Source organism: Globicephala melas, chromosome 4 (assembly GCF_963455315.2).
Source record: "Globicephala melas chromosome 4, mGloMel1.2, whole genome shotgun sequence".
NCBI classification, from domain to species: Eukaryota; Metazoa; Chordata; class Mammalia; order Artiodactyla; family Delphinidae; genus Globicephala; species Globicephala melas.
In genome coordinates this window covers 77021067-77048805 of record NC_083317.1, presented here as the reverse complement: position 1 = coordinate 77048805, position 27739 = coordinate 77021067, and the positions used below count along the sequence as shown (strand labels likewise).

The window sequence follows — 27739 nt, the reverse complement described above, 5'->3', positions numbered from 1 at the left end:
TTTGAAGGAATTGGAATAGTTCTAGTGCCTCGGAACTCTGAAAAACAACCACCCACACTGAGGAAAAACTGCTAGGAGTGGAATCAAAATAAACAGGATCAGGGTCATGTAGACGAAGGAAGGAGAACCTGCTGAGAATGGAGGAGCCGAACAGAATCAGGAAATCTCAAGACTGTAGTTTTGAAGAAGGATCTCTGTGAAATTGGAAAATCCTGCCAAATCATAAAGGTCAGGAAAACTAGTTTTACATAATAATGAGCAACAAAAAGAATCAAGGTAAAATCCCATTCGAAGCTATAAGAAAAAAAGGAGATTGAGAGTCCGCCTGCCGATGCAGCGGACACGGGTTCCTGCCCCAGTCCGGGAAGATCCCACATGCCGGGAGCGGCTGGGCCCGTGAGCCATGGCCGCTGAGCCTGCGCGTCCGGACCCTGTGCTCCGCAACGGGAGAGGCCCCAACAGTGAGAGACCCGCGTACTGCAAAAAAAAAAAAAAAAAAAAAAAAAGGAGAATAAGAAGCAGAATAACATTTCTATAGAAAAAAAATAAAAGCATTCCAGAACGACCTATTGCAACCTACTGTTTCAAAAATTGGCACAAAGACATTAAGAAGTGATGCAAGATGAGAGAGGATAACAAATAAAAATTAGAAAATTCCAGAAATTATACAACTCAGTAAAAACTTAGAAGAAAATTATTTCAGAAATAAATCTAAACTAAGAGGAGCAAATAGAAAATAAACACAACAAATAATACCTTAAGATTAAAAGAAAGTGGAATGGAGAAAAAATGTTGATCAAAAATAAATGATGAATAAAAATAAAAAGGTTAGAATGGATATACCAATATCATATAAAGTAGACTGTAAGATGATTAATATTATCAGAGATAGAAAGGACTTTTCAGAATAATAAAAGGGTCAACTCATCAGGAAGGCATGAAAATAATAAAAAAGTATATATGCTTAATAACAGTGCTTCAAAATACATGAAGGAAAAGTTGACAAAATTAAAAGAAGAAATAGACAATTCTATAATCCTAGTTGAAAACTTTAGTATCTGTCTCTGTTTAAGCCATTAATGAAGTGACTTAGGGAGCCAACTTTAAGAGTTTTTCATTGGCCAAAGATGGAACAATTTAAACTTTAGTAAGGATATTAATTGCAATAGGTCGAATCTCATGAATTAAATTTAAATCCATAAATTCATAATGATATTTCAAAATATGGCCACATTTGGATGAGAATAGGAAATAAAAACGTTACCTTGAAAACCGGTAAATAAAGGCGAAAAAAAGCCAAGATTTTATTTTGCCTTTTCTATAAGAAATGTATTGATATATTGAGTAATGACATACTGCAGGGAAGTGTATTTTTATAAAAGTATATAATCACTTTGCAAACCCCAATGAATTACTAAATCTAAGCATTATGCATCATTGACTGTTAATATCATAAGGAGAGAAACAGCCACTTTTCTTCTGATGAAAGAACACAATATTACCTATAATTGTGCCAAATGGATTCAATCTGAGTCTGATAAAACCTTTGGATCCTGGTGCCATTTTGCAGGAAATATAGAGAACAGAGGAATGTATTGATCTGCACCATGAGTTTGCAATCAGCAAAATCTAAATTGTGAGACACACTACAGGCCAAATGTCTTGTGTTAGTCAACAGATAAATTGCAAAAAAAGAAAGGCATAGAGTGGGAATGTATAGATTAAAAGAAACGTAAAACAGTTAAAACACTAGAGTGGATGAGAATATAGTATCTAAGGACATATATGAGTGATAAAATCGTACATGAAAACAAGGAAGTGACTTCTCTATGAAGGTATAGATAGTTGCTACTTTGGGGGATAGTAAAGAAGGTGTGATTGACATGGGGCATGTGGAAGGCTTTCAAGGGTGACTGGTAATGTTCTATTCCTGGACCTGAGTGGTGGTTTTAAAAGTATTTGCTTTATACTAATTCATTAACTCACACATATGTTTTGAGTGTTTTTCATATATGCTTCATTCTATAGTAAAATGATTAAGAGGAAGGGGGATGATAGGAAAGGAAGGGGAGGTAGAGGAGACTGATTTAAGATATATAACAACCAACTGCAATGCATGGACCTTAAGTGGATCATGTTTTATTCAAACAAACTATAAAACATGTTATGAGAAAGTCAGGGAAATATGAACACAGACAGAATATTGATGATATCAATAAGTTATTATTACTTTTCAAATTATGATAATGGTAATGTAGTTATGTTTTCGGGAGGGGTCTTGTCATTTAGAAGTACACACAGAAATATTTACAAATTAAATTGTATAATGTCTGTGATTTGCTTTGAAATAATACTGGGATGCAGTGAGTGGGTATAGATGAAATAAGACATAGCCTGAATTGGTACTTTTGACTAGAGATATGGGTACAGTGATCACTATTCTATGATTGTACTTTTCCATAGTGAAAAGGATTAAAAGAATTATATTAACAATTTGACATCAATAAGTGTAATATGTCTTCCGGTTAAAAAATTATGTTCATCTATTTATCTGCAACAAGGTCTCTCGTTTCTAATGAGATCCTATTCACTTTTTCTATATTTTGAATACTTTATGGTCTGAAAAAAGAATTTTACTTTTATACATATTCTATTATTTTCTCCTCTTTTTCCTCATGTATTCCCTCTGCCTGGAACATCCTCTTTTTCTCCTTTAGAACAAATCAAATTCTACACCTTTGTAAAATGTTCCCTGTACTCTCCAGCTGAAATAAATTTTCCCCCATATACCCTCAATTAGCTATTTATTTGTAACTGTTTCAATGTCACTTTTCACTTCCTTTATTGTTTTATAACCATTTATTCATGCATATATTCAATACATACTTGTTGAAGATCAACTGTGTTCAATGCAATATATCTGGGGTCTGGTGGGTACACGGTAATGAATGTGATATGTGCCCTCCCCAACATAGTCCCAAAGGATCTCAGTTTAATTCAAACAAATTTATAAATAAGAATTCCTGTTCTTATCAAAAAGTAGAATTCTAAGTTCTACAAGAGTGTCAAAGAGAATTTATTGTTGGTTTTAAGAGGAGGGACAGATTTACATGCAGGTATTCTATGAGATTGACTGTATCTTGAGGGCAAAGTTATGCCATATCCATCTCTGTATCTCCAATGATTCCCAGACTTCTGGTTTTCCTGATTGGACCGATGTCAGTGCTATTAACCAAGGTGTGAAATAGCAGAGGAGGAAGAGGTTTGGGGATCAAGTAATGAATTTAGATCATGTCATATTGAGTTAGATTTATCTGTGTGACATCTAGGTGGCAGTGGCCAATAATAGGTAGTGGCTACATGTGTATGGGTCTGGAGCTTATAAAAAAAAAAATCAAAGCTGGAGACAGAGAATTGGATACATCTATGTGATGGTTGAAGCCCTTAAGAAGACAAACTAAAGTGAGAAGAGAAAAGGGCTAAGATAAAAATCTGGAGAGAATGTTTATGGGGTGAATGAAAGCACAAAGCCTGGAAAGAAGACCAAGAAAAAGAAGTCATGGTGGTAAAACCATCACCATGGCAGATAACCAACAGTGTGCAGATGACTAAAGAGGATAACCAGTAACCAGCCAGCCTTTCTATTCTCTGATTATGAAAAGGTTGCTATGGATGTGTGTTATACTGCTTTTCATTTCTTTACGTTTTGGTAATTGACACCTTTACTCCTAAGAGTGCTTCCATGTTGGGAACAAAATAAGGGTTCTTGGTAGCTGCATTTTCCTATCACTGTGTAGCAATGATGCTATTGTTTTTTGCTTTCCACCTTCTACAGTCACTCCCTGCATCCACCAAGGTATTTGACCCTCCTACAGTAGTCCTCTTTCAGTTGGTAACAGCTGAATTCCCTACTTTGACATTGTAGAAATGGTCTCTTTTAGTAATACAAATAATTCTATGAGAGTTAAAAGACACATTAATCAGTTCCAGAAAAATTTGCTTCCCTGTTAGCAGAAGGATGAAAACTGATGAATTTAAAGAAGGAAAAGGAAACTAACATTTCTTGCATTTTACTAGTGCAATACATTGTGCTACGTACTTTATATGTTATCGTATGTAATACTCATCACATTCCTTCAAGGTAGATATCATCCTTGTATAGATTAGGAAACAGATGTTTGGAGACATAAACAATAATAGTTAACATTTATTGAGCACAGTAATTCTTCTAAATGCTTTAATAATTTCACTCATTATCGATATCTCAACGTGAGGTGGACTCTCCTGTTTTCTCCCTTTTGTAGTCAAGGAAACTGCAGTGTAGAGTGGTTGAGTGATTTGTCCAAGATTCAGCACTATGCAATCTGTATCAAGAGCCCAGACTTTTACATTATCTTATATAATTTGCTCAAAATAATCCAGCTGATTATAGGAGAATCTGGAATTTCAGGCCAGTTCTGTGTGGTTCCAAGACCTATGCTCTCCAGAAATGGCACAGAGAGGGTGGTCTAGTCTTTACTTCTGGGGGGTAGGGCACTTTGAAGGGCAGAGCAATCTTTGAACACAGATTGGGTTGTAGGCTGGACTGTGGAACATAAGAAAACCTGTGAAAAGAGAGCCCTGGAAAATCATAAGGCGCGCAGAAAAGCTGAGATTGGAGGGAACAGAAAATCTAAAGTTTGTATTTTAGAATCTTAGGTAATGGGGCAGGATTGAACTTTTCTTCCTCTGCGTGTCTTCTCTTCTCTCATCCTGTCTTCTGCATGGCATGGTTTTCTTCATTCAGCGCCCAGAATTCACAGTTCTCTAGTTCAACAATCCTGTGAGTCAAATTGATGTTCAGTAAATGTTTGTTGAGTAAGCCAGGGTTTGTAACCAGCCTGGAAAGCAAAACGTGGTTAGTAAGTGATTTACTGAATTTCAAATAGCCAGCTTCTAAAAGAACTTCTGGAACACAGCATGTATGTAAATTGGAGGCTGCCTGTTTATTCACAGGGTCTTCCAAATATATAGTAGTAAGGACACAGGTAAGCGTGATCTTGTTGTTGTTTTTACTATTATTATGAAATATATTCAAAGAACTGAGCTTTAAAATATGGCGAGCCATCTTAACATTCATATTACTGGATCATTTCTCTTTCTCATTGTTATAATTAGGTATTGGAATTATTTTTCCTAAAGACACTTATAAAAACAAAGTCAGTTTTCCCCTTCTTACTAAGGATCAGAGGGACCACTTTATTGGGTGCTTTGGATGTTACGTTTATAACAGCTGCTGAAATGCTCTCAATTGCTATTTAGCAGAGTAGATATCATTCTGGATATCAATTTTCAAAAAGCTGGTTGTCCTTGTCCTCAGTGTGATCATTAAAATTGGTATTTTACATCCGCCTTTACTTTTCAGTGTGAAATTAAGCAGAATTGTTCAGGTATTGTTTATAAATCTCTCTCAGAAAATAGGAAAATCTTTGCTTTTTCTGACAAACTGCCATTAGGAAAGCACATTTCTGACACAGTGCCAGGCTTGGCCTTCTTGTTGGCATAGCACATATGGTTGGAAAGTTAGTCCAAGGTCTGTCTAATAGACTTTATTTTTAAAGTGCTTGTTTCAATTTGATCTGACAGCTTAGTTTGGTTCTTTATCTCCTCCCTTTTCCTAAAGTCCCTATATAGTGATTTTTAACCTTTGGTATGAAGGAAGTGAGTATCATATTTTCTTTCCAAGCTATACATATTTAATATAATATACATATTTAATTCCATATTTTCTTTCCAAACTATACATATTTAATTATGTATATATGCATATATACACATAGCATTCTACATGTAATTTCAGGGCTTCTGAGGACCTAAGATTCATCTTTTAAACTGAAACTCAGTTCAGATATCTTTGAAACCTTGAGGTTCAGTTAGGCTGAGTGAATCACCCACTCTACATTTTGACAGCACTTAATTTATATCTCATTTTTGTTACTATAATGATTGCATAGCATCTTTGTTACTATAATGATTGCATTTCTCTCTTCTGTACTAAGTAGTGACTTCTCTCCTTTGCTTTCCCTTGACTATCAAGTGCATATCACAAAACTGAGCCAATATACTTTATATTTAGGAATTGATTAAATAATTGAATGAATTAGACTGGACTAGAAAATTCCATGGAAATAAGGGCCATTTCTGTTTTTACTGGCTACTTACCGTATGCCCAGCTTCTAACACAGTGCCTGGCACATAGGGGAGATTTCGTAAGTATCTATCGCATAGATACAGTTCAGCTGTGTCTATGCATGACATAGTTCTGCTCATTGAAAGTGACTGATGTATAAAACTCTTATGAGTCTTTGTGAACAAGTGTGGTGTATTTTATAACAACTTAATCTTGGAAGCAAAAATGTCAATAGATATTTCTAACTATTTTAACCTCATATCTCAGTTTAACTCTTTGTATCCTTACTTCCACTTTCCCCACCCATCCTACAACTCACCCATCCCATGTCTTATAAGTCTATATACTCACCTTTTTATTATCATTTGCATACCACATGAGCTTGCAGCTCCATGTCTATGTCTTTGCTTCTCTGGTTCAGTTCATATTTTTAATCATGCAACACCGAAGTATTGAGCATTTACCACGTGTCCAGTATTGGGCAAGTAGCTGGCTATGCAGATACAGTACTCATCCACCCGCCCGACCACTTTACCCCATAGAAGTAAATATTCTGGAGAAAGAGATAAGTGAAAAGAGGTCATTATAATAAAGTTAGTTAAGTACTAACATGGAGGGCAAAATGCTACAAGAGTGAAGGGAAGTTGTTTACACTTTTTCCTGTCCCTGGAGCGTCCTTCTCCGTGTCTGCCCTCCTCCTGAATAACTGTTAATAATCTACACATCCTTTAAGATCCAGTTCAGATCTTCTTTCTCCATGAAGAGTTTCTAAATGTTTTCTGTTTGGTCTTCTTCCTCCACTTCCCCACCCCAATATGCCTTTTACAGCATTTGTTGCAATCCTCTACTAGACTGCTTACTTACAGGTTAAGAACTGTGTCTTTTCCATCCTTGTGCCTTAACATAGTTCTTTAAAAGTTGTAGGTTTACTGAATGGGCATATTTGTTCTTATTTAGTCATGCCATCCCCTCACCCACACCCCGTACCTCACCACATGATTTATTTCCTCTCAAGGATCTCAAAATCATTTCTTATGCTGTGCTTTACCTATATACTGCGGTAGGTTGCCATGGCTACCATTATGTGGTTGAAAAGTTGCTCTCCTATTTAACTTCTCTCTTTTAAATTCAGAATGAGGAACTGATGGCTCAACTAAATGAATGACTTGTCTTCTGGTCAGACAAGTGTTTGCTTCATAGTGGAATCCACTTATTGTTAACCCATTTCTTATATTTGGAAACATGTTTTTATTATTCTTTGGGTATTGAGATCTTTGTTCATATCTTTTTTTTTTCCTGGATTCCAAATAAATGATTTTCAAATCATCAAAAAGTTTGCAGGATTTATTTTCAGGAATAGTTTATGATGTTTAAAAATGCCCTTTGTGTCTTAGGCCCATGAAGGGCCTAGAGAAGCAGCTGCTTATAAGAAGTAGAGAGAGCTCATCAGATACTACAGACTAAGGTTAATGGGTATTTATAGTTCAACAATGCCCTGAAGCTACCCTTACCACATACATAAACACTTATAATGTAAAATATTTTCTTCGTTTCCTTTTCTAACATAAGTCTAATAGCTTTTAATTATTTTTCTTTTTTTATTTCTTTTTTTTTTTTTAGTTAATTTAATTTTTCATGGTCAGATTTTTCTGAATAGTAGATTAGACCCCAAAGTTTTCCATTACTTTTTATGGAATATTCCTCAATTTGAAATAATTTTCTAGACAAATCAGCTCCAAGAAAAACCTGTCCTTGGCCTACATTTTTATCTTACCTTATGGAAAGAAGAGAAAATCCCAGAGAACCTGACTTACAGCACGGATGCATAGGCCCAACAATAGTCTTAGGCACATCCAGCCCAAATTTCAAGTTCATCCTCAAGAGTCTGGAATAAGGTGAAGAGAAAGGGGGAGCTGGCAAGAGATCAACACACACCTGTTTTATAACATTTTCCTTGCTATTTACATGTGTCAGATTCCATTTTTCTGTTAATGATAAGCCCATGAGGGTGGATTCTTTGTTCTATTCAGTGCTGTACTCTCAGAACCTCAAAAAGTGCCTGGCATGTGGTTTATTGATTAATACTCAAGGGTGAATGAATGAATGAATGAATGAGAAGACTTTGAGTCAGAAACATTTCTTTATATTTGTAGCACATACTATGACTCCTAAAATGATGTGTTTGAAATAGTTTTTACATAAATGGTATTTGGTGAGTAAAAAAAAAAAGTTTTTTTTAACATTTTATTAAGAAGTACTGTTGACAAGTTTAGTATTAATAGCTAACTTCTCATACTGAAAAGTATGCTTTTCCAGTGTACCACTAATTGTAAGAATCAGCCTCATATAAGAGTCACATCACACTATTAACACGGGGGCTGGCCCCAGATAGGTCAGGACCACAGTGTAGTGTGAGACAGTGTCAGCTGGGATTAAGAGCAAGGGCTACAAAACACATAGATCTAGGTTTAAATTCCAGCTCTGACACTGCTTGGCTCTATGATAACGGCAATCGCTTAACCTTTATCGTCCTTTGTATTTTCATCTATAAAATGGGCATAAGAGCATTCCAAATTTGCTAAGTTTGGAATAAGGGTTGGATGTAATAATGGAGTATACCTAAGCACAGGTCTCAGTATAATTTTTTCAGCCTCAAGTAATGGATGAAAACTGGTGTTCATTCTTGGTTAAGAAGCTAGTGAAAGACCTTTACTCAGCTGTGTAAAAAACTGAGTTTTAGCTCTGCACTGTGTTACCTAGAATATCTCTTTATCTATCTCATTTTTTTCCACCTGAAAACTAGGGCATATTTAGTCTGATCTGTCTACTTCACAAGGACTTAAGAACAGCTAAGCTAACACATGAAAGAGGCAAATAGCTTTGAACTGTTTAAATGAAAGGTGCCAGAAAAATCAAATAGAGTTCTATAGATAGTCTAAACTCAAGTTAAACCAAATCTGGCATAAATTTATTATAGGAGTACAGGGCTTTATGGCCTTATACTTTGTAATAACCTTAGAGTATTAAAATATTGTGCTGATGTGACAATTTTCTAGAGTCACTGCTTATCAAAACAGGATAAATTGTATTCAGAAAAATAACTGAGTATATGTCATTGTCCTCTTGATGATCATCTCCATGAATCAAAAGTTGAGCACTGTTCCTAAAAGGTGTTATTTCCTGTGACAAGGAATTACAAAATGTGCCATTTAGTGTAACTGTCATATTTCAAAACACATGCTCCAGGAATTGAAGTAAGAGAACCTTGAGGATACAAGAATTAAAGTTAAATATGTGAACACAGGAAATTGAAAGTACAACCTGGTAGTAGAGTCCCAGAATATTAAAGATCAAGAGGACCCAATTCTTTTTGTCATAGATGAAGTATTGATTTTTAAAAGACAAACACAAGTTTTTCTAAAAGTAAATGTTCAATCCACATTTTTGTCAAATATGATGTATCGATTTTTTTCTTGAAAAGAAAAAAGTAAAATGATATAGCTAATTAGTGGGGCTGAGAGATTCAAAACAGGATTCTAGTTATGTTGAATGAGATATTTTAACCTCAAAATTTTAAAAAAACAACATAGTTATATGAAAATATGAGTTGGAGCACAAATAAACTCTTAACTCTTGGTAAGACTCATAAAATATATTTTATTTTTAAATTCTGGAGTCTGTACTATTCAACTAAAAAAATGGGATAAGTAGAAGAAAAACAAAGAAGTTTGGAAATAACTGATACAGTGATTCACAGAATGATCAAGAATGCCAAAAACAGACATCTAAAACAGTGCCTAGTTTGTCAGAGTGACTGTATTTCTGAATTAACATAATCAGTGAAAAAACATAGAAAAATGAAAAAGAAACGTTTTTTAAGTAGCAGGGTATACATTTACTTAAGTTGCCTTAATCACTTTTTGAAACTTTAACCTTGCTTTACTGTTAACTTGGAATTCCCAGAATTTGAATACTAGATCTTGAGACAGGAAGCTTGTGCTTTTGAATTCATATTTCAGTTAAGAATGTTAATTTCCCTCTTGCAGAAATGATAATAAAAATTACTGCATTCATTCTTTGCAGAAACATCATCAAATAAATGACCAAAATAGTTTTGTAAAAAGTATAGCCAGCATAGATATTTCTACATTCTGTGCAAAGTTAGATGTGTATGCATATATTTGTTTGTATACTTTCTATGCATGTATCTAAATAGTAAACATCTTTTCCTTTACTTCTTCTTAGGGCTGTTATAAAGTACACAACTTTAATAATGTAATACCCGAAGGCATGAACTTGAGTTTTATCATAGCCATGGTTTCAAATAATGGAGATTACACATGTGTTGTTACATATCCAGAAAATGGACGTACCTTCCATCTCACCAGGACTCAGACTGTAAAGGTGGTAGGTAAGCATGATTTGTATTAAGTGCGCACAACAAAATGCAATACTTTTGTTTAGGCTCTTAAGAGTTTATTACAAACAAGTGTGTAAATTCTGAAAGAAAAGAGGGTTATCTTTTACCCTCACCGCACTATTCCCAAGGCCTCAGCAATTCCACCTAGATACTAGGCATTTAACAACTATTGTTCTGCTGAATGAATATGTGGATGAATGAAGTAAAGGCAGCTTGGAGGGTGAAAAGAGTGCGGACATATCTCTGTTCAAATTATACCATTGCCATTTATTAGCACTATGACTTGCCTGTACTCTAGGACTACAACAACCTAACATTTAGTATAGTTCAGAATATTAGAAATAATATACGTATTATGCTAATGCAGTTCCAGGCAAGCAGTAGAAACTCAATGAATATTAGTTAATACTGTTGTCAAAAAAATGTATTTTACTTGAATTAGGTAAAATATGTCTTTTATGTACTGGAACTTCTGTAGCGATTGCTGGTAGTGCTCAACCATTGCTTTCTTTGGGGGTGAGAAACTAGAGAAGTGGAAAGGACAGTGTCTAGGCAGAGTCAACAGACTCCCATCAGACCTAGAAATCAAGAGAACCAGTGTCAGGATAGGTGGCATTTAGAGGAGAGCCCTAAATACTACTGCACCCACTGTATTAAAAATGACAGGGCTTCCCTGGTGGCGCAGTGGTTGAGAGCCCGCCTGCCAATGCAGGGGACGTGGGTTTGAGCCCTGGTCCGGGAACATCCCACATGCCACGGAGCAGCTGGGCCCATGCGCCACAGCTGCTGAGCCTGCACTGTGGAGCCCGCAAGCCACAACTACTGAGCCCGCGTGCCTAAAGCCCGTGCTCCGCAACAAGAGAAGCCACCGCAATGAGAAGCCCGCGCACCGCAACGAAAAGTAGCCCCCGCTCGCTGCAACTAGAGGAAGCCCGCAAACAGCAATGAGGACCCAGTGCAGCCAAAAGTAAATAAACAAAAATAAATAAATTTATAAAAAAGAAAAAAAAATGACAGCATATCAGAGTGAGATTTTTTCATACCCCATCTTTTAATAGATGGAAACATTGAGTCCCAACAACAGAAACTAACCTGCTTAGAGAAGCTCCCTGAGTTAGTGGAAAAAGTAATTCTAAATCCCAGGCTTCTGACTCTGTGTTTAGGGCTTTTTCTACTAGTCTGACACCAAGTTCAGCACAATTTTTTTAAAGGGCTTTAACATAGTGCAAATAAAATTCGCATCAAACAATTTTGTAATCACTTCTCTTTCTCTGCTTACCTTTGGAATCATGCTGAATTGGGGACAGATTCAGAAGAAAAATCAGACTAAATTTAGAACCTAACATGAATGGACATTGAAAGTCACATGAATAATCTAACCATATATCCATCTTGGTAATTGTTTCCAATGTATATATACTTCAATGTATTCATTTTTGGAGAGTTGGGAACAGGCATGCATGTTCACTTTGACTTATAGAAATAGAAGTTGACAGACACATATGTGAGGGGTGTGTTTCTAATCCAACTCCCAAGTTTGTTTTTTAAAACTGAAGTATTGAGTACTTATTATACACCAGTAGGATGCTTTAATATGCATTACTTAATTTAATCCACATAATAAACCTGTGAGGTAAGTTTAATTACTCTCATCTTAGAGTTGATTAAATTAGATTTTCAAAGTTTAAGTAAAAAAAAAAAATTGTATGCTTTGTATATGGTCAGGTCAAGGTTAGAACCATGGTCATTAAATCTTTGAAACTTCTACACTTAAATACTACATTATTAAACCCTTTCAGGGCATCTTTCTTTCAGTTTAGGAATATATAATGTTATAAGAAGCAGCAATCCTATGAATGAACATTCAACTGATAACTAGATAACAGGTAGACTTATGTACTGACCTCACACTGTGATTTTGAATTTTCCATTTGCTTGTTCATTAATTAATACTTATTTAATCATTTCCCAAACTAGACACTCTGGGCATGTTGAAGAGAAATATGTAGAAAAGAAACAATTGAGAAAGACTTGAAATCGATTAATTATTAAGTAGTATGAGAAAGAAGTTTATCTCATATAGGCTTTGGGAAGCAAAAACACTGGATAAACATTCTATCCGAAGCATGAAGGATCCTCAGTATATTTTTTTTTCCCTTTTTTGCTTCTTTTAAATGAAAGAAGTGTTGTAATTGACTATCCATTGAACTGTGGGCCCTCTCAAGAATTGACAAACTATGCCAGGAAGTTGGGCAATGCTTTACTGAAGAGCAGAATTTTGAAATGGGTTATGCGGAATAAAGGCTACATGATTTGACGTCATATCCCTTTGTCCCTTCCTCTCTATCACAGGCTCTCCAAACGATGCATTGCCTCCCCAGTTCTATTCACCCACTGATCTTGTGGTCTATGAGAAAGAACCAGGTAATTATAGCTGTGCCTCGGAATATCAGTTAGATTCTCTTAATTACGAGGAATAAAATGTCACTTAAGTTAACGCAAGAGAATAGAGGGCTATTGTAAAGAAACACATGAATTGAAACTGAAGTGCTCTCAGAAACCTAGTCATCTTTGGGTCTTATCTGCTTCATTGATCTCGTGGGCAGCTCAGGGATTCTCTGCTTCTCTCACAGCAGATGCTCCCTTCTCCCTCTGTGAGCAGTTTTCTTCTGATTAGCGATTTCTGTTTGATGCAAACTTTAGCCTGTGCAGGGCTTTGGTTTACCGAGACTTCAACATGAGCACCAGATGTCCTTTAAACTTCTACCCCACTACAAAGGAGCAGGGAGTAGACCTGGAGTCAGAACTGTGAATTCAACAGGTAACAACTAATAGGACTAGTACACCTTGATTCAGAACACCCTCGAATGCGTACGCTGGCTACCTGGGTTTCCTTTTAGTTTTCATAATTTTTCATTCTAGACAAAAATCATTTGGAACTGACCAAATAAGGCATAACCTGTTATTCTTCTGACTCAAAGTCTTTCACAGTTAACTTGAAAAACCATAGAAAATTTTAACATTCTCTATATTTCATCCTTACCAATAAATTCACTTCAAACCCAATGAAAAGTATAAAAGAAAATTTGTTTAAAATGTACTAAAGATAATAGAAGCAGTGTCCAACATAGGTGGAGAACAATGATACGCCCCCCCCCCCAAATTAAGAAAAGGTTTCAAATAGGGATCTGCCTTGTGAAAAAATAATACCAAGGGGAGTCTGCCAACCCCAAATGGACCAGATTTCCTAGAATCAGTAGTGGTTTTATGTATTAATATGAACATTCTTCCTGCTATCAGGGTAAACCCTTATTAATCTTCTAAATATCTTTCCTCTATCTATCATATTATGGTTATAAAAACATGCCTGAATCCATATTCACTTTATAACTGGAGAGGAAGGCATAAAAACCATGCATTGGAAAAGAGGATAGAGTATGACCACTCAGTGAGACAAACCTGAGTTCAAATTGGGATGACAATATAATTTATCATCTCAACCTGGACACCTTTTGAGAGTGAAAGCAGTCGATATTAATAAGTAACTAGGAAAGCAAGCGTAAAACAGAACTGTTCTGGGCAAACTGAAATGTAAAGTCAGTCTAGGTCAAATCCTGGTCTGCCACTATTAACAATTTGACCTTGGAATGACATGTAACATCTTTAAGCTTTAGTTTTTATATCTATAAAACATGAATTTAAAAACTATTTCATAATATTTTGTTAAAATTAAATAAGCTTAATAATAAGTAGCCAAATATAATAAATATTTAGCACAGTGAATTATTCAAAGTTCTCAGTGAGTGTGCTGCTGTTGTTGTTGTTATGATTATTATTACCAGTTTTGCCTAGAGATCCCCCCATCCTCATGTTCCCTCTCAGAAGGATAGCATAGCATTTCTATTTAAAAGTTGTCTTTAAACTCATTGACTGCATCCTGATAGCTTGAGCATTTCCAGATGCATCCTGCCTGGCCAGTCCTCTCAGTGATGGCGTTGCCCCATCTTTTCTGGGCCAAGGTCCAAAGATCTGGAGAACCTTACCTCAATCACCCATTGTTTGTGAGGGAAATAACAAAGGAGAAGAGTAGTCCATGGAGGTTTAGGGCTAAAAAAAGGAATGTTGTCAGAGACTTTTTGAATAAATAACTGTCATTTTAGAACATATATAGGTTGTATTAAAAGATGGGCATTCTAATAGTTTTATATAAAGCTGCTGTCCTTTTCTTGGTTTGTTTCTTATGCAGTGAAGGAAAGAGGTTACCTTATGGTAGCCCACTTGAAAATCAGTCAGAAGTAGGGTTGAAGGCACACATAAATTTTATGGCTTTTGATTAATCACAGAATAGAACCAGTATAACCATGTAAAGGTTACAAACTGATGAGTTAACTTGTTTTTTTAGGAGAGGAGCTACTCATCCCCTGTAAAGTCTTTTTTACTTTCCTGAAGGACTCTCGCAATGAGGTTTGGTGGACCATTGATGGAAAAAAGCCAGAGGACACCACTATTGACGTAGCTGTTAATGAAAGGTATCATTGACACAGGCAAGGGGGTGACTATCCCTTGTCCCTCAACCTAATGCCTTCCAGTGTATGCTGATCAATGAAAATTAAAATTCTAATTTTTGCCTATCATTAACAAAAATCAGCAAGATTTTCAAGTCTTTAGTGGCTACACCCCAAAGCAGGATTATTGGACTTGTAATCCAAGCCCCAGATGCCAACTGTTGATTACATCTTTATGATACCCACTTGAAGGTAGATGGAATGCATATCCTATATGAATGAAAAGGCCAGGATATAGGGTTGTGGATGGATGAAAGCCTGTCAGTGTGGCCCTATTCTCTTTCTCAAGTCTGGAGTCTGGGCCTATGTTTTTGTGCCTCAGATAACTGTGTTAGTTTCTTGTCTTATAGTCAACATATATTTCCTATTTTCCTCCTCTTTCTTAATTTTCATAGCATACAAGTCACATTTTTAATTAATAATAATTTTTACTATTAACTAAATACATTAATGTTCTTTAAATTTTATTTTTTAAATGGATGGTGTGGAAATATAGCTCATTCTTCAAGTAACAAGCTGGGTCATTTTATTCATAAATAAACATGACTTTTTTTGAAGTGGCTTGAGTTGGCAAGGAGAACTGCAACAATTAATTAAAATGAGCAGCTGACTAATTACATGACAAAGTAGTTCTGAAAACTTATGCCTTATCTATCATCTGTGTGTGGATATATCTTAGGCTATTTGAACTTCTAGAATTTAGAAGATATTTATCCCCTACTAGGAAACCTAGACTTTATGCAGAAATTATGAAATGTCATCAGGTACTATGCAAGATACTTAGTCCCTAACTGAGTAGATTTTATAGGAGTAACAATGATAGAACATAAATGCCAGTATAATGTGATAAATGCAGTGAATGGGAAGTATGGAATGTTAAAGAAAGATTTAGTTGGGGATTCCAGTCAGCTTTAGGGGATTCGGTAATGCTTCTCAAATGATACAGAGACTAAATAAAGATTTGAAGGATGAGTAGAAATAAACTAGATAAAGAAAACAAAAGTATGTTCCTGGTAAAAAGAACATCATGTGCGAAGGTGTGGAGGTTTCGAGAAGCAGAACATATTTAAAGATACAGAAGGGGGCTTCCCTGGTGGCGCGGTGGTTGAGAGTCCGCCTGCCGATGCAGGGGACACGGGTACGTGCCCTGGTCCGGGAAGATCCCACATGCCACAGAGCGGCTGGGCCCGTGAGCCATGGCCGCTGAGCCTGCGTGTCCGGAGCCTGTGCTCCGCAACGGGAGAGGCCACAACAGTGAGAGGCCGCATACCGCAAAAAAAAAAAAAAAAAAAAAAAAAAGATACAGAAGGAGTTTCCTGAAGTTGGAGCAGTTTTTGCTGAAGGAATTGATCAAAGATGTGGCTGGAGGCACAGAAGGAGAGTTATTATTTCAGGAATTCTGAACATTGTGCTTCCAATCCTCACAATAATAATGAATGAATAGTAATGAAAGTCATGTTGTTCTTCCTTGTTGCTCTTGAAACACAAGTCATTGTTCATTGTTCAGCAGTGCAGTTAAGCTTAGGTTAAATCCATCACAGTCCTTAACCAAATTCTCATGACCTACAGTAAACTGCATCAGAAGAACCCAGATGTCAGTCAACTGTAGGAGAGAGAATTTTTTTTCCTCCTTTTGAGCAAAGTAGTTCAAAGGGATCTTAAATCTTGATCTTAGACCCAAAGCACTTGATCCCTAACTTGCTGAGAATTGGATATATTTATTTTCACGAAGTTTACTTGCTCTGAGAAGTTTATTCTTTTTAGGATATAACCATGAGGTTTGACCAAAATGTTCTATCTGTGTTCAAAATCCAAGTTTTGGGAATCTCTGAAATGTATCGACTATCACTGTGGGATAATAATAATAATAGCCTAATTAAACATTGTTCTAACACTTATGCCTTAACATACTCAATCCTCAGAATTCTAGAGTAAGTTAATACATGCAGTGCAATATGTAGACATTGCCACTTTCCTCCTTTTCAGAGGAGGAACTAAGATGTGCAAAGATTAGTTACCATGCCCAGAGTATATAAGCAATAAGAGGCAAAGCCTGGATCAAGCTCCAAAGGGGTCGGGCCTCAGAAGCTTCTCTCTAAACTGATGCTGCATCCTACCTCAGATGTTTGAGGATAGGAGACGTTTCCCTTTGAAGACAGATCTGTAGTATGATGCTAACTCTGGGAGTTGATCTACATATTGGGATTGTGTATAGTATAGATGGTAAAGAATGGTATTGGAATCTAGAAGCTAGTCTCCTTTTGTAACTCCTTTTGGATCACAGGCAGCTCAGCTTATCGACATCCTCACCTAGGAGCTCTGGCCCCTGAGTCTCGCTAATGGTTTGATTTTCTTTCCCCTACTTCTAGTGTAACTCTGAGTATAACAGAAGACGAGACGAGGACTCAGCTTCTGAGCATCAAGAAAGTTACTGCTGAGGATCTCAAGCGCAACTATGTCTGTCATGCCAGAAATGCCAAAGGGGAGGTTGACAAACCAGCCAAGGTGAAACAGAAAGGTAATGGATGCGCTCAGCAGATGAATCTGTGAACTCCAAATGCAACACTGAGGTGAATAAGAAAAAAGGAGAAACTGAGAACGAGAGAGCTCCAGCACTTAGCATATCTGACACATAGTAATGAATTAAAGTTGAATGAAAAAATCTTGAGAGAAAGTTTCCATTTATATAAAGATACTCAAAATATTATAATATTTCTTATAGTTTTAGTATCTTAATGCCCAAATGTGACTTAAAAATTCCATAGGATTATGATAATGAAGCATAGTTTTATATCTGTACAGTAATGAAAAATAAAGAAAATATTTAAAGCTACCAAAGATTTAATAAAACTGGTAGAGTCACTTATTGTTGGTGGATTGTAAAGACCCTTTTAGAAATCATTGATGGCAGAAATTAGGCGTTACAAAAAATGGTCGTACCATATGACTTAATACTTTTGGAATTTTTCCTGGACAACTAACTTAACAGAAAGAGAATTATGTCCCCATCTATATTCTTAGAAGCATTATCTATAATAATGAAACATTATAAATAGCAACCATCTAATTGCATTCAAGTAGTTAAGATATAAAATATTCTCAAAAAATATAATTTTAAAATGATAATTTTAAACACTATGTGCCAATATTCAAGCAGGTTTATAATATACCACTAGCCACAATTGCTAAAATGAAAATTAATTAAACTATGACTTAAAAGGCTGTAAAATGATTTCTATGTTGATATTACTATATTTTCCTACAATAAATAAAAATGATAAAGCTTTCTTGTGTGAGCTGTTGCTCCTGAAACATTTTGTGTCTAAGATTCTCTATGGGTCTCTCACCTAACAAAGAAGCCCAGATAATTAATTCTCTCATGAATGTTCTTCAGTGATCTGGATAATAATGATGATGATTCATCACACATGAAGTTAAGCCATTCAGGATTATTCTGGATCCCAGTGTCAGAGCCTATAATGTTTATATAAAAAGTAAAAAAATGTTCATTTATAACTGCTGCATTTTTCAGTGGGAGTTAAACCTTTTTTAAAGCTGATGAGAAAACAGACTTCACTTTAACATTTGATTACAATTTAGAAAGTTAAGAGCAAAGGACTGAAGTGTATATGCCTTTTAAGAAGACTTAGTGGATTTGTTCTGAATAGTTAATTGCTTCTGCTCCTCAGAAGCTAGTGTAAAGAGAAAAGACTGAACCCCTTGACGTAAGGCAGTGTTTCCCAAAGTTAGTTCCTAAGAACACTACTAAGACTCTTTATAGTACTGTAATTCATTATTTTTACTCCAGGCACAGATAGCCTATGTTGGAATACTAGTTTCTGTGTAATCTAATTCTGTGACCTTGGAAAAGTCACTTTAACCTCTCTGAGCTTCAATTTCTTTCTATTTAAAGTAGGCAAAAGAATACCACTCCCTCATAAGGTTGTTTTGAAGTACTCAGCACAGTTACTGGCATATATATGTATAAACATATTAAATGCTCAATGCATGTTAGCTCATTATTATTACTTCCACACGATTTTCACAGGTATTATTTGACAAAGTCTTTTATACTCAAGTATCATTGAAGTCTGGGGTAAGCAAAATCAATCAAGTTAGTTTAGTTCAGGGCCCCTTAGATTCTTTAATATATTAGTATTTGATGTGAATATCTGCAAGGGGTTGGAATATAGTAGGCAGGATTTTTTCAAATATATTTGATTCCAGATTCTTTAAGTATGGAGCATTTTGTGGGATTCATCTTCTGAGGCATGTGTTTTGGGAAACATTATGGAGGAAAACATAATAACATTGTCAGATGGATAGAATCAAAACAATCAATTAAAATAATGTTTAATCTAGGAGTGATGTGGAAGTCTGTCCACCAGAGTTGCTTGAGTAACTCTCCTTTCACAGAAGGCTGTGTTCTCAGTGGTTTAATATGAATGGTATCAGGAATATGGAGTGACAAATGCAGCTACTGGACCAGATGATCTGTGCTGAAATTGCATTAATATTACATATAACCCAGTTGGATCTATGTACATCCAGTGGTAACAGAGGTGTTGTTTACTTGGATTCTATTCTGGGCCAGCTAATGCTGAAATTCATAGGTGATATCTATGTTCACATTCATACACTATATGTAGGAGTCTTTCTCTGAATTCTGAATTCATTGACAAAGCATTCTATGTACGTTGCCAAGATGACAGGAAGAGGCTAGAGCCTAGAATGAGAAGAGTTAACAGGGGTAGGTCTTTTGACAGCTGCACAAATTCATCTAGTCAGTTAAAGCAAAGTATTAAAGGAAAGGCAGCTAATGTCAAAACGATAAACATAAGTTTTATAATAGCAGAGTTGTAGGGACTCAGGCACGGTGTAAGCTGAACTTTATGAGAACCTGCCAAACCTGTTGCCAAAGAGGTTGTACCATTTTACATTTCCGTTAGCAGTGTATATAAATTCCAGGTGCTCTACTTCCTCACCTACTTTTGGAGTTGTCAGACTTCTAAATTTGGGCCATACTAGTAGATAGGTACAGGTATCACATTGTTTTTAATTTTCATTTCTCAGATACTAATGATATATGTATTACATTACCATGAACACTTTTTCATGGACTTATTTACCATTATATAATAGTTCTTCTTTTTGTGAGGTGTCCATTTGTTATTGGGTTGTTAGTGATTATATCTATATCTATATATCTTTTCTATATATAGGTATATGTAATATATATTTATATAATAAATATTTAAATATTTAATATGTAAATATTTTTATGCAGTTTGTGAATTTTTTCTTTTGATAAGCAGAATTTTTTAAAATTTCATGAAGTCCATTTAATAAATTTCTTCTATTATAGTTAGTACTTTCTAAATCCCATATTAGCAATGTTTGATTTATAAAGACTTTTCTTCTATATTTAGGCTTATGATCAATTTCTTTTTTTTTTTTTTTCCCCACACAGAAACCAGTTGTTCTAGCCTCATATTGAAAGATCCCTTCTTTTTGTATTGAATTGTTTTGACAACTTGGCCAAAAATAAATAAATAAATAAATGGCTCTATGAGTGTAGGTCTATTCCTGCATTCCCTATTGTGTCCTATTAATCTGTTTGTGTATCTTTAGTCCAATACTACTTTGTCTTGATTAACAGCTTTAAAGTAAGTCAAGAAATCATATACTTTATGTCCTTCCCTCCATTTTTTTCTTTTCCAAGATTGATTTGACTATTTTAGGGACCAAATATTTTTTCGTATGGATTTTAATATCAGCTTGTCAATTTCTACATAAAGCTTCCTGCAATTTGATTGGGATTGCATTAACTTATAAATTGATTTGGGGAGAACGGAAATTTTACCAATATTGAGTTTTTTAACCCATTAACATGATATAGCTCTCAATTTATTTAGGACTAATTGAATATTCTCAGCAATGCTTTTTTTTTTTTTAGTTTTGAGTGTACAGGTCTTGTACACATATGGTTAAATTTATCACTAACTATTTTGTTGTTGATGCTATTATAATGATATTTAAAATTTTTCATTTTCAAATTGCTCATTGATAAAAAATAAACATGAAATTAATTTTTTTATGGCCCTTTGACTTTTCTAAATTCACCAAAAAATAGGGTTTCTGTTTGTTTTGTTTTTTTGGCATCTTAGCATTTTCTACACACTTGATCATGTCACCCACAAATAAACAGACTTTTACTCCTTCTTTTCTACACTTCATACTTCTGATTTCTTTTTCCTGACTATTTCACTCTTTTGGACCTCCAGTAGCATAATCAGCAGAAATTGAGAACAGCCATCTTTGCATTGTTCCCTATCTTAGAAGGCAAATATTCAGTTTTCATGATACGTATGATGTCATTTGTAGGTTTTTGTAGATAACCTTTATGTACATGAGGGATTAATCTTCTGTCTTTGGTTTGCTGAGAGTTTTGTTTCATTTTGTATTGTTTTTATAATGAATGTCTATTGAAATTTGTCAAATTCTTTTCTTAAACATTGAGAAGGTCATATAATCTTTCTCTTTAATTCCGCTAATGTTATACTTTACATTGATTGATTTCAAAATGTTGATCCAACCTTTCATTTATGAGATAAACCCCAACATCATCATGATTTATTATCCTTTTTTATATATACCTGTATTTATTTGCTAATATTTTTAGAAGATTTTTGTTTATGTTAGGGATTTTGCTCATATATTTGTTCATGAGGGATATTGGTCTGTGATTTTCTTTTCTTGTAATGCCATTGACTAGTAAAAATGTCATGTTGGCCTCATGATATGTGTCGGTTGATGACCCCTCCTTTGCTGTTATCTGAAAACTTACGTGTAAAATTGTTATTACTTCTTACTCGAATATTTGAAGGGCATACCCATGAAACTATCTGGGCCTGTGTTTTCTTTATGGGAAAGCTATAAATTATGAATTCAGTTTCTTTAATAATTATCTGGATATTGTTTCTTCATGTGACAATTTGGGGAATTTGTCTTTCAGAGAAATTTTTCTGTTTCATCTAAGTTGTCACATTTTTGGCATAATTTTTTTACGTTATTTTTTATCTTTTTAATGTCTGCAGGATTTGTAGTGATTCTCCCTCTGTCATTCCTGATATTAACAATTTATGTTTTCTCTCAATTTGCTCATGACTCAAGAAAGAGGTTTTCCAATTTTACTGATTTTTTTCAATGAACAAAGGTGTTTTCATTTATTTTTCTCTATTTTGTATTTTATTCATTTTACTCTGATTTTTCTTTTTGCTTACTTTGCATTTAATATGCCCTTCTTTTCTCTCAACTGAAGATGAAAGCACATCATTCATTTTAAATAATCCTTTTTTCCAATATAAACATTCAGAGCTATAAATTTCCCTCATAAGACCACTTTAGCTGAAACAAACAAATGATGAAATCTTGAAGTTTCCTTATCATTCAGTTCAAAATATTTTAATTATCCTTTACTCATTTTTGACCCATGGTTTATTTAGAAATGTGTTACTTAATTTACATATTTGGGAAGTTTCCAGATAACATTTTTTATTACATTATGTATTAAAATGTATTTGAATTTTAGAACTGACTATTTTCTCTCAGTCTTGATAATTTTTGATATTTCATATTGTCATTTAAGTCTAGGTAATTTTAAAAAAATCAGCAATGGATATTAAAAGGCAGGGAAAGGGTACCTCTGACTTAGAACTACCTGGGAAGACTGTACAGTGAAGTGGAAGGAACATGGGATTTGGTGCTAGACAGACCTCAGTTCAAGTTCAGGCTCTGGTGCAGACTGTGTATATGAACTGGTTCAAGGCTTCCATTTTTCTTTCTTTTGATCCCAACTCTCAGTGTGTCTGTGAGACTGGAGGGAGCAAGTAACACGTACTTAGCACAGTGTGGCACATTTGATTCTAATTTCTAACTTAATTCTTTCATAGCCAAAAAAATATAGTCTGCATCATTTCATTTCTTTTAAGTTTATAGGTGCTTCTTTTATTTTTTTAATTCCCAGCAGATTGTCTATTTTGGTGAATGTTTCACATGCACTTAAAAAGGATGTATATTCTGCAGCTTTGGTGATCTATAAATGTCAATTAAGTCAATTGGTGATCAGTGATGTTCAAGTCTTATATATGTTTATTGATTTTTTTAAATCTGCTAATATTTCATCTTTTGAGAGAAAACGGTGTTTAAATTTTTACATAGAATTATGTTTTTTTCTAATTCTCTGTTCAGTTCTGCCATTTGCTTCACATTATTTTGGAATTGTGTTTTTAGATACATACACATTCAGGATTGTTATGTCTTTTCGATGAATGGACTCTTTTAAATTATGACACGTCTTTTTTGGTTAATATTCTTTGTCTGATATTAATTTAGCCACTCTAGATTTCTTATAGTTAGTATTTGTATTGTATATCTTTTTTCATTCTTTTGTTTTATCTATCAATGTCTTCATAGTTAATGTACATTTCTTATAGACAGCATATCATTGGGTTTTGATTTTAATACTATATGATAATTTCTGCCTTTTAATTTATATGTTTAATCCATTTGTCTTTAATGTAATTATTAGTATTATTGGCTTCAAGTCTACCATCTTACTATTTGTTGTCTACATTTACATCTATTGTTTGCTTTTTTCTCCTTCCCTGCCTTGTGGATTAATTGATAATTTCTTAGTATTCTATTTTATCACCTCTTTGGCCTACTGGCTTTACCTCCATGTTTTTTTTGTTTTGTTTTGTTTTGTTTTTTCTATAGTGTTTACAATATTTATCTTGAACTTATCACAATCTGCCTTGAATTAATCACTTTACATATTTTATAAGAACCTTAAAGTGGCATACTTCCATTACTTCTCTCCTGTCTTTTGTTTTATTGTTATAATACATTTCAGTTCTGCATTTATTATAAATGCCACAATACATTGCTATTATTTTTTGCTTTAAATAAGTATCCTTTAAATACATTAAGAACTGAGAAAAAAGATTTTTATATTTATTTACATATTTTCCATTTCTGGCACTATTCATTCTTGGTAACATTTTAGTCTGAAAAACTGTTTAGTATTTCTGGTGGTGCATATCTGCTGGTGACAAATTCTCTCAGCTTTGTTTTAATCTGAAAGTATCTTATTTCATCTTAATTTTTATATTTCAACACTTTATTAAGGAGGTTTTCAAACACATGGAAGATTTGAAAGAATTATACAATGAACAATCATATATCCTACCTAGATTCTATCATTTTGCTGTCTTTGCTTTATCACATATCTATCCATCTATCCATTCCTGTATGCATACAGTAATGTATCTTATTTTTGATGCCTTTAAAGTAGTTACAGACATGAGTAAAAGTTATCACCTAAACCTTTAAGCATCTTATATTATCCAAATTTTAATATTTATTTACATTTCTTTTGATTTTTTTTGAGGTGAAGCTTGTATAGAGTGACAGATTGCAAAACACAAATGTATAATTTGACGATTTTTAAGAAATGCGTATATATGTATGTGTGTAACCTAAAATCAAGATATAGAATGTTATCACCATAGATAATAACCTTTCATTCCTTCTCCTTATCAGTCAATCCCTGCTACTCCTACCTCCCCCACCACTGGCAAGGCAATGTTCTGATTTTCCTTATCAGAATAGATTATTTTTTCCTCTTCTAGAACTTAGTGTACCTAGACCTATACAGAATGCACTCTTGTATAAAGCTTTTTTCATTCAGAAAATATTCTTAATATTCATGCCGTTGTATCAGTCATTAGCTCCTTCTATTTGCCAAGGAGTGTTTTTTTTAAAAGAATATATCACAGCTTATTTATTCATTCTCTGGGTGGAGGACGTTTGGGTTGTTCACAATTTTGAATAGAGCTTCTGTTAATATTCTTATCCAAGTCTCTTTATGGACTTTTATTTTTACTTCTCTGATCTGAATATCTACTGTGGAATTACTGGCTTAGTTTTATCAGAAACTGTCAGACGTTTCTTCCCAAGTGGTAGTATCATTCTGCACTCTCACCAACAGTGTATTCACATCTTTGCCATTTGGTGTTGTTAATCTTAGTTTTAGCCATCTTGGTGAGTTCGTGGTGGTAGCTCACTGTAGTTTGTATTTTTCATGTCACTGATGACTAAGATACTGCGTACATTTTCATGTGCTTATTAGTCATTGGTATCTTCTTTTGTGATATGACTATTCAAATAGTTTGTTCATTTTATAAGTGAGTTGTTTGTGTTTTCATTATTGATCTTAGCAGTTCTTTTTTCTATCCTGGATACCAGTTCTTTGTCAGATAGATGCTTTGCAAATACCTTCTCCCAGTCTGTGTCTTGCCAATTCCTTTCTTCATTGGTATATTTTAGTGAACAAAGGTTATTACTCTTGATGAGGTGTAATTTATTAATGTTTTCTTTAATGGTATTGTGTTCTGTGTTCTAAGAAATACCCCCAAGTCATCAAGCTTCATCTTTTTTTGGGGGGGGGGTCTATGATCCATCTCCAATTATTATTATTTTTAATGTATTTTGTGAGGTAGGAATTGAAGTTTAATCTTGTGTTATATGGATATCCAGTTCCAGCACAACTTGTTGGAAAGATTTTTATTTCCTCATTATGTTGCTCTGGTGCCTTTCACTGCATACGTAACTTTAGGTTGGAAGTGTTCTTTTTCTTTTTATTCTTTCAGCCCTTTGAAAGTGCAATTCCATTGTCTTATGGCTAATATTATTTCTAATATGAATCAGGCAGGGTTTTCTTGTTATTTTTTAATCATGTTTCCCTTTGTGTACACCCCCTCTCTTTTTCTTTGGCAGGTTTTAAGATTTTCTCTTCTTCATTGTTTTTCAAAACTTACATCATGATACACTTTGCTGTAGTTTTATTTGTATATATCTTCTTTAAGGTTCTTTATACTTCTTAGTTCTGTGAGTATATTTTTTATTTAATTTGAAAAAACCAGCCATTATTTCTTCAAGTATGTTTTGCTCATTTTTTCATTTATTCATCCTTTCCTTTTCTTCTAGTGCTTGTTATATTTAGGATAGACCCCTCAGCGTTGTCCCACACGTCACTGAGGTTCTCGTTATTTTTTTTTTCATCCTTTTTTCACTCTGTATTTCACTTAGGATGGTTTCTGCTGACTATTTCTTTCTTGATATCTAATCTGCAGTGTTTTTAATTTCAGGATTTTCTTTTTCAGTTTTTGAATTTATATTTCTCCATCAAAATGTCTGTACTGATATTTCCTATTTGCTCTTATAATGTTCACGGTCTTTTTTTAAATTCAACAGATATATTTATAATACTCATTTTAAAGTATTTATCTCCTAATTCCACATGATAGCCATTTTTATTGGCTATCTTTCTTCTGATTATGGGTCCTTTTTTTTGGCTTTCTTTCTGTCTAGTTGTGTTTTTTTATTTAATCCTATACTGGACATTATAGATGGTACACTATTGACTGTCTGAATTTTATAAATGCCTGTTAATTTTTGTTCTAGCAGGTAGTTAATTTACTTGCATAACATCTTGCTTATTTGAAGCATCTTGCTTATCTTTCTAGAGTAGGTCCAAACTAGGCTTCTCTCTAAGGCTAGATTGGACCTATTTCTAAGGCATATACTATCTGGGGTCTCTACTTAATACTTGGGGAGCTAAATAAAGTTTCTTCAGTCTGGGTGGTCTTAACTCAAATGTCTCTCAGCCCTGTATGTGCTCCTAAGTTGTTCAGTTCCCAACTCTTTAGCAGTCATTTCTTCCCTGGTGGTTTTTCTTTCACTGGTAGCTCTTCCTTGCCTGACTCTGAGAAGTGTTACCCTTTGTATTTTTCCAAAGACTTGTGGATTTCTAGAGCTCTTTGTCTACATAGTTTTCTTCTCTCCAGTACCCAGGTCTACAAATGCAGTAGTCATGAACTCTACTTTTGGTTTCCTTGCTCAGTGTAAATACTGTGTGTCTGTGTCACAGTCCCCAAGGTGCCATTAGGCAAAAAGCCAGGGAGATCATGAGCTTACCTTTTTGTATCCTATCTCTCACAGATCACACTCGTACACAACCAGTTGTCCAAATTTGAAAAGTTGTTATTTTAGATATTATGGAGAGAAGGCTACCCCAATCACTTCTCTAAGATCAGAAGCTGAAGTCGAAAATGCACAAATTTTAACACACTATGATAGCCAAACAAATCAGATGGTTAGCTGGAAATCTGGGCTCTGGAGCCTGCCATTACTATAGAATTGCAAAAGGGATGGAGGGAATTCTGATTCAGAGAGTAACAGCAGAGCAAATCGCTAAATTTTACTCCCTCCTGAATCAGATTATCAGTGAGATCAAAGATAGAAGCAGTTTAGGAGTCCAATTTGGTCAAATTACATCACCCCTTTTGATTGGAAACCCTTTGGTCTGGGATTGCTCAGAGGATCAATGTGGGGCAGACAGAAAATGTGGGCTAAGGGTCATACTTTCCCTACAAGCCGGCAAAGCTGTATATGAAAGCTTTTTAGAGCACTTCCTGAATGTGATTCAAACCATTTAGGAATTCAGACTTGTGAATTATTTAT

General features: G+C 34.6%; 1 protein-coding gene across 6 annotated transcripts in view; it reads left to right on the top strand.

Annotated features, from left to right (window-relative positions):
• IL1RAP (interleukin 1 receptor accessory protein) overlaps positions 1–27739 on the top strand; it is a 136092-nt gene that overhangs the window by 82266 nt on the left and 26087 nt on the right. For all 6 annotated transcript variants that reach the window (XR_009563731.2, XR_009563732.2, XR_009563730.1 and 3 more), the window contains exons 5-8: positions 10415–10580; positions 12942–13013; positions 14992–15118; positions 17524–17672. Coding sequence is in view for 3 of the 6 variants with exons in the window: in XM_060298291.1 (XP_060154274.1) it covers positions 10415–10580; positions 12942–13013; positions 14992–15118; positions 17524–17672 (514 nt within the window). In the remaining 3 variants the exon portion in view is untranslated. The remainder of the gene's footprint in view (positions 1–10414; positions 10581–12941; positions 13014–14991; positions 15119–17523; positions 17673–27739) is intronic.